Source organism: Macaca thibetana, chromosome 1, assembly GCF_024542745.1.
Source record: "Macaca thibetana thibetana isolate TM-01 chromosome 1, ASM2454274v1, whole genome shotgun sequence".
NCBI classification, from domain to species: domain Eukaryota; kingdom Metazoa; phylum Chordata; class Mammalia; order Primates; family Cercopithecidae; genus Macaca; species Macaca thibetana.
Window position 1 is genome coordinate 89,228,678 of NC_065578.1, and position 8,127 is coordinate 89,236,804.

An 8,127-nucleotide genomic window follows, 5' to 3' on the forward strand; every position below is an offset into this window, starting at 1 on the left:
CACCCCGTTCTCCTGTCTCAGTCTCCCGAGTAGCTGGGACTACAGGTGCCCGCTACTAATTTTTTGTATGTTTAGTGGAGACAGGGTTTCACTGTGTTAGCCAGGACGGTCTCGATCTCCTGACCTCGTGATCCGCCCGCCTCAGCCTTACAGGTGTGAGCCACCACGCCCGGCCTTGTTCCTTCACTTCTAACTTCTGCTGCCTCCATGTATAGAGTAGGCATCTTCATAGGGTTTTTATTCCAGCCCTTTTTTCTACTTAATCCACCAGTCCCATCCCAGGGCCTTGCCATTTAAGACTCTGGCTTCACCATGCAGTCTATGCAAGCAGGCAATTCATTAATGTAAATATCTTACTTTGAACTCTCCTCTCTTTTTTGAGTTGCAGATTTATAGCTGCCTATTAGACATCTAGATATCTGAAGTTTTAATTACATATATTAATAACATATACACACTTCCTCCCCTTTTCCTTTCCATTAGAATAGTGATTGTAACTTACCTGTTCTGTGAATAATGTCACCACATCTTTTACATTTCTGGTCTGGGGTATTAGAGTAGCTTCCTCACTAGTATTCCTTCTTTTGGTTCTCTACTTCATCCTTCACATTCCTGTGGCATTCATCTTAAAGGGTAGTGCCAGTCTTAATGTTTTCCTGCTTAATAACCTTCACTGTTACTTCATTTCTTACTACATTAATATAGCCTTCTGATATGGTCAAATTTGTATGAGATTTGATCCAGATATATAATTCAAATATTAAAATAAAGTTGTACCTGTGAATGTTTACTGAGAGGTTTGTCTACTTTTTAAAAGTAGAAGTAAGGCATGGTATCTAATAGATTAGGCAAGGTACCTGATTTTCATTTGAGTTTTAAAGAGATTCTGTAACATTAAATACTCATATAATTAAGTAAAATGTAAATCTTTGTGTCATCTGTTTCTACCAAAAACAACACTTGCCTTTGTTATATATATATATATATATATGATTTTAGAAATACAGTTAAGGGGAAAATATGCTGCTCTTGGGAGTGAATATTCAAGTGTGCATCAATTTTTTGAATACTTACCCTAGAAGATTCCAGTTATGGAGTATAAAGTAATGGCTTCAGTAAATTATATGCTCACATTGGTATGAAATGGACACTCAGCAAATATTTAATGAATTTGTTACAATTTATAATGAAAAGTTTCAAAATGGCATTTACTCCTCATGATATGGCAGGTAAAAATTTCACTTGCCATATCATGTAATAATGAATGTGCTGATTTTAAAACCCATTTCCTATGTTTTTAGGGTGAGAATCCTTTTGAAATTCAAGACCATTCTCAGGATCAGCAAATAGAAGGAGATGAGGAAGATGAAGAGAAGATTGATGAACCTATTGAAGAAGAGGAGGATGAAGAGGAGGAAGAAGAAGCAGAGGAAGTGGGGGAAGTAGAGGAGGTGGAAGAAGTAGAGGAAGTGAGAGAAGGAGGAATAGAGGGCGAGGGAAATATAGAGGGAGTGGGGGAAGGAGGGGAAGTAGGGGCAGTGGGAGAAGTAGAGGGAGTGGGGGAAGTAGAGGACGTAGAGGAAGAAACAGCAAAGGAAGAACCGGCTGATTTCCCTGTTGAGCAACCTGAAGAAAATTAAATATAAGATATTAGATTTAAAAGGAGCTTTACATTTCGGTTCTAATGTAAAAAAGGGTAAGACATTTAATAGCTTAAAATATGAATTAACACCCATGTTGCATGCATTCCACATATTAAAATTTGTTTTATATAATTTCTAAATGTTTAACATTTGTTTAATAAAATGAAGGTAAAACTATTTTAGTTTAGTTTTTATAGCTACCAAACTTAGATCTGATAAATTGTTTGTATAATTTTTAAGCTTAATTTTTATTACTTTATTGGTGTTAAGGATAACAAATGTGTATTGTTAGTATAGCTATTCTAATAATTTTATCTTAAATGCTGCTCTTGGGAGTGAATATTCAAGTGTGCATCAATTTTTTGAATACTTACCCTAGAAGATATAAACTGGGCAAGTATTTTGTGCTCTGACTGTGTATTTTTTTACTGCATTGGACATTGAATAGTAATTTGCGTTAAGATACGCTTAAAGGCTCTTTGTGACCATGTTTCCCTTTGTAGCAATAAAATGTTTTTTACAAAAAACGTTCTCCCTGGATTAGCAGTTTAAATGAAACAGAGTTCATCAATGAAATGAATATTTAAAATCAAAATTTGCCTTAATGTATCAGTTCAGCTCACAAGTATTTTAAGAGGATTGAGAAGACTTGAAGTAAAGAAAAAAAAATTCTCAATCATATTTTTAAAAAGTAAAACTAAAAATTTTTTTAAAAACACATTTCAAATAGAAGTGAGTCTGTAACTGACCTTATTTATACTCTTTTTAGTTTGTTCCTTTTCCCTGTGCCTGTGTCAAATCTTGAAGTCTTCCTGAAAATACATTTGATACAAAGTTTTCTGTAGTTGTGTTAGTTCTTTTGTCATGTCTATTTTTGGCTGAAGAACCAAAAAGCAGACTTTTCTTTTAAAAGAATTATTTCTCTTTCAAATACTTCTATCCTTTTTTAAAAATTACTTTTTATGGCTTATATACCTACATATATAAAAAGAGAACTTGAGCTTGATAGAGGATCTATTCTTAAGTCATTTGTTTTCAAACAACCATCTATCTATGTCACTAATAAGTAGTGCTCTTGTTTTTTTCAGTCTTTACTGTGGCCTCTTTTGAGAGTAGGGTCCGTTTTTTTTTTTTCTTTTTTGGGACAGGGTCTCACTCTGTCGCCCAGACTGGAGTGCAGTGTAGCCTCAACCTCCTGGGCTCAAGTGATCCTCCAACTTAGCCTACCACATAGCTGGTACTGTTAAGTGTGAGCCACCATGCCCAGCTAAATTTTGTAGTTTTCGTGGAGACGGTTTTACCATGTTGTCCAGGCTGGTCTCGAACTCCTGGGCTCAAATGACCTGCCTGTCTTGGCCTCCTAAAGTGCTGGGATTACAGGTGTGAGCCACCATGCCTGGCGTAGGGGGCTGCATTTCAGTGAAATTAGATTCTTAAAGTTTTGAGGCATTGTATGGATAAATGTATTATATCAGATTGTAAGGCATTAAGTGGGTGAATATATGGACATTTGTAGAATCCCACAGATAATTTATCTTTTTGTATAAAATAAGACTTTTAAAACTAGACTTTCTGGACCAATACAGTTTTTTTTTGAGGTGAACTAAGTTTGCCTACCTTAAAGCTAGGAATATCCAGTAGATACTTGCATCTAATTTTAGGGATTTGGTGCCAAATAAGAGAAGGTTATTTGAAGACTAGAGAAATTTGGATACTCTCTAGGAGTCTGTATTTACTTAGCAGGCTTTTGAAAGCCTTTTTGCTTAGTTCAAATTTTAGGGATAATAGGACTTGTTACCCGCTTGTTTCTCCTTTATTTGAAAATATTTGTGGAAGGGCTAAGGTAAAATAGTAATAAATTCCTCTAGGTTATTAGTATTTGGTTCTTTTGATACTAAGCTGAGTGATTTTTTTAAAAAACAATGTCTCTGGTAATCTGATTGAGATATGAAACTTTTGGAAAGAAGACTGTGTAACAAAAATTCTATGTAACAACTGGATAAATGTTTTAGAATGAGAGATAGGAAAGAACATCTAAGTAGTGTTTTTTTGTGGGACACATGAGCCTTTATACAGACTAGCTAATTTGCAAGATAATGATAAAAGTGTATTTTGTTACTGTGCTTTATTCAGAAATTCAAATTCATGTATTTCCTATTGGGTAATTTGTAGATGGGCAGTTTATAGGCAAGTTAGTTTTTGTGATCCTTAGTGTTTATATTTTCATTGCTTTTGTAATAAGGATTTATATAAGATCTTAAACATCTTTCAACTTCTGTTTTCCAATTATCACTTGTTTTCTCTATTACAAAGTGAGATACATAGTTCTAAATAACCAAAGAAATTTATTTATAACCTACACAGTTGTTTCAGCTACATGCCTAGGGACTATCCTGTATTCTTCCCTTTTTATCACTTCCTACCTCCAGTCTATCAAAAAGTCTGTCTGTTCTACTTCCAAAATTTATCTGCCCACTCTTCTACCTCCACGGCAACCAACCCAGTTCAAGTCATGATCGTTTCTTATTAACTAATCTTGATTCCACCCTTACTGTGGTAGATTCAGTTTTCTACACAAGTATAAGCTTTTAAAAATGTAATTCAGATAATGTTAATCTCATGCTTTTTTTTTTTTTTTTTTTTTTTGTACCTATACAGTTAGAACTCCTTATCATGTTGATCAGACTGGCCTAGCTTTCCAACTTTATAGCATATGCCATTCTTCTCACCAGCCATAATGGCCTTCTGTTACTTTTTTGATGAAGTTCTTTCCTACAAAGACCTTTGCATTTTCTGTTTCTATAGCCTGTACCCATCAGCTTCCCTTGGCTGATTCTTCATCCTTCAGGTCATCTTAAATGTTAGAAAACGGGAGTAGTTCTAAAATGTTTGTAGAAGCGAGGATTTGGGGGTACCAACCTAGATTTTACTAGAGCATATTCTTTGGAGATGTTCTTTTTTCCCACTTTTTATTTTTATTTTTTTTATATAGGATCTCTCTTTGTCATGCAGGCTGGAATTCAGTGGCATGATCATGGCTCACTGCACCCTTGACCTCCTGGGCTCAAGTGGTCGTCCCACCTTAGCCTCCCAAGTAGCTGGGACCACAGGTGTGCACCATCACACTCAGCTAATATTTGTTTTGTAGAGATGGTGTCTTGCTTTGTCGCCAGGCTAGTCTTGAACTCCTGGACACAGGCAGTCCTCCCACCTCAGCCTCCCAAAGTGCTAGGATTATAGGCATGAGCCACCACGCCTAGCCTGGAGGTGATATATTTTTAACAAATATCTCACATGATTTTGAAGGTGGTCAGTGATTGCACTTTGAGAACATTCATAGGGCCCTCAAACAAATTCCTGGTGCCTGTAACTCTCCCCTATCAAGACAGGAGTTTCTGCCCTTTTGAATATAAATATAGGTTTGGGGAATTCTTCATAATATTTTCTGAAAGCACTGGAATCTGTAATAGACCTGCGGTAGTCAGAAAATGGGGCCTTCCCCCCCCTCATTTAATACTTACAACTGTATTGTGAAGTTAGTAGGATTAGTACTTTTCTCATATAATAAGCTCATTCTTGTACATGTAGACACAGAGAAAAGAACTACAAAGGTAAATGTTAGTGCATGTTGAAATGTATTTAAGAACTCTGTTTTAATCTTGTGGATATTATCAGATTATTTTAGATGTTATTTAACATTTGATTTATTTACCAAATTGTCCTTACTTTGAATATAAGCAGACTTTTTTTATTGTGGTAAAGTATGCATAGCATAAAATTACCATTCTAATCATTTTTTAATGTACCATTTAGTGGCATTAATTACAAGCAAACTTTTTTTTTTTGAGACATAGTCTCACTCTGTGACCCAGGCTGGAGTTCAGTGGCACTATTTCAGCTCACTGCAACCTCTGCTTCCTGGGTTTAAGCGATTCTCATGCCTCAGCCTCCCGAGTAACTGGGATTACAGGCACACACCACCATGCCTAGCTATTTTTTTTGTATTTTTAATAGAGATGGGGTTTCATCCTGTTGGTTAGGTTGGTCTTGAACTCCTGACCTCAGGTGATCCGCCTGCTTTGGCCTCCCAAAGTTCTGGGATTATAGGCATGAGCCGCTGTGTCTGGCATACAAACTTTTGATTACAGTTTGAGACCTGTTGATGGACAGAAAATGGAGTAACCACACAGGCAGAAATGTTCTAGTCTGCGTGACAGTTACGGTTCATTTTATAAATAAACCATTTGACTTTATTTGGTAGTTATGGTTCCTATCCTGAGTGCTGGATCTCTTTGGTATTTGAACAAATCCAGGGAATCTGCAAGGCTGAAAGGCAGATTCTTGGCAATGGTAAATTCAGTAGGTCCTGCCACCGTTTGAGGCCTCCTTGGAGACAGCCACACTAGTCTAATCTCTGCTTGACTTTCCCTTCTTTTTTCCCAGACCTCTAATTCCCAGAGGTCTGTTATGAATTCTAATGCTTTCAGAACATACTACGGAGAATCCCACAATGATAAATTTTCCCAGTTTTTGTTTTAAAACAAAGTTTAAAAATACTATATTAGGGGTTAGGGTGAGGTGATGTTGATGTTGACAGATGGCCCCCTTGGTGACAGGGAGGTATGAAATAGCATGGAGTGTGGAAGGGTACTATGAGTAGCTTATTTATTAGATCAGTATAAAGTATAGATTTAAAAGAGATTAAAATGGCATGCTTGATTCAAGTCATTATATTCTAAAGTTCTATTAAAATTATAGAGGAGGTACAGTAATATAAATTTCAGTAATAAGGATAGCTTTATAATCACACTAGAAAGACAAGTGTGCTGTGAAATATTTCTAGAAGATTTCTAGAAAACAAGGAATTAGATGTTAGTGAAACCAAGAGAGCCAAGGAACTGACAGCCACATACAGATGATAATTAAAGAATGACTCTAGTTGTAGAGACAGCTCTGAGATGGGATGTCTGTAGTGTGCTAAGGCAGATTTTTAAAGGACTAGATAGTTATTCTGGTCTCTGACTCAGAGCTACTGGTCCACACAATTCCTCTAAGCTAAAGCTATAACACAACTTGATGTTTGCCAAATAAGGTGAGACTCACAGAGTATATACGCAGAGCATATAAATAGGGGTCATCGAAGTGTGCCAATGCCCTAGGTATATTCTGATTACCGCAAGGAGCTTTGTTCCTCATACTTACAAGCAAACAAAAATCTGCCAGCTGTCTATTTCCCAGTTTTCCTTCTGACTGTTCCTTTCTCCTTTCTCACACAATTAAAATGCTAGGTTTCCTGTAATCACAATCTTCAGGAAATTTTTCACTCAAGCCCAGAAAATAAACTCCAGATAATGATACTGAGAAATTTGTTGGTTGGAAAACTATCTGCGGCCTCCCCATTTCTTAGTAGATTTTACATTTTTAAAGGGTTGTAGAACACCAAAACAATATATGACAGATACTGTGTGTGGGCCTCAAAACCTAACCTTTATATAAAAAGTTTGTTGACTCCTAGGCTCTAATTTGCAAATAGACAAACAAATGAGAAACAGCAAAAACTTAAGGAAAAGAGCAACATGAAATATGTACAGTAAACTTAACAAGCAGAAAGAATTCCTGGGAAAACAATTCAGGGGGAAAAAAATGACCAAGTATAATTAGTATTATATGGAATAATAATTAGCGCTACTTATAATAGTTTTATATGTAATCCTCATCATATTATATGTCATAATCTTCAAGTATTTTAGAGGTTATTGTACTAATTTAAAAAATGCAAGTTGCTATAAAGAAGTATCTTGGAAATAAAAAACAGTTGTGAAAATAAACTCTGTTTTAGGCTGATTAGTTGAATAAACATGGCTGAGAATCAAATTACTGAGCTAGAATTTTGAGCTGAAGATACTTCCAGAGGCTTACAAGAAAAGATGAAAAATATAGAAGTTACAGTAAAAGACATAGAACATGTATCTCTTAAAGACATAGAAAACCCAGAACATCTGTTTAAAGATTAAGCTTCATGAGATTAAGAGCCATATGTATAGAGAATTCACCATTGAATACCCTGCATGTATCACAGGCCAGGTAAATACTATGCAATAAATATTTTTGAATGTATAAAAATATGTATGTAAGTATAAATATATAGAGGAGTTCCAGAAAGTGAAAAAAGAAGTGAAGGATCAGAAAAAAAAATCTTCTGATGAAAGATTCATATTAGAAGTCTCCAGTGCTGAGCAAAAACAATGAAAAAGTCATACTGGATGAATACTGACAAAATACGTGTAATCCCAAGCTTAAGAGAAAAATCTCAAAATGTCTAAAGAGAAACAGTGTACCTTTAAGGGGAAAATAATCACATTGGTCTCAGACTTGTCATCTGTACATTGGAGTACTACAAGATACTGCTATTTTTGAAGTTCTGAGGGAGAACTATTTTGAATTTAGACTTCTGTCTTGAGTGAAACTATCAAGAGTAAGGGCA

At 35.6% G+C, this 8,127-nt stretch overlaps 1 protein-coding gene across 4 annotated transcripts in view; it reads left to right on the forward strand.

Moving 5' to 3' along the window:
- The window catches only part of ZNF326 (zinc finger protein 326), a 41,904-nt gene extending 34,078 nt beyond the window's left edge, over positions 1-7,826 (forward strand). For all 4 annotated transcript variants that reach the window (XM_050806556.1, XM_050806565.1, XM_050806574.1 and 1 more), the window contains one exon: positions 1,302-7,826. In XM_050806556.1, the coding sequence (XP_050662513.1) occupies positions 1,302-1,640 (339 nt within the window). In that variant the 3' untranslated portion in view covers positions 1,641-7,826. The remainder of the gene's footprint in view (positions 1-1,301) is intronic.
- Positions 7,827-8,127: the final 301 nt, after the last annotated feature.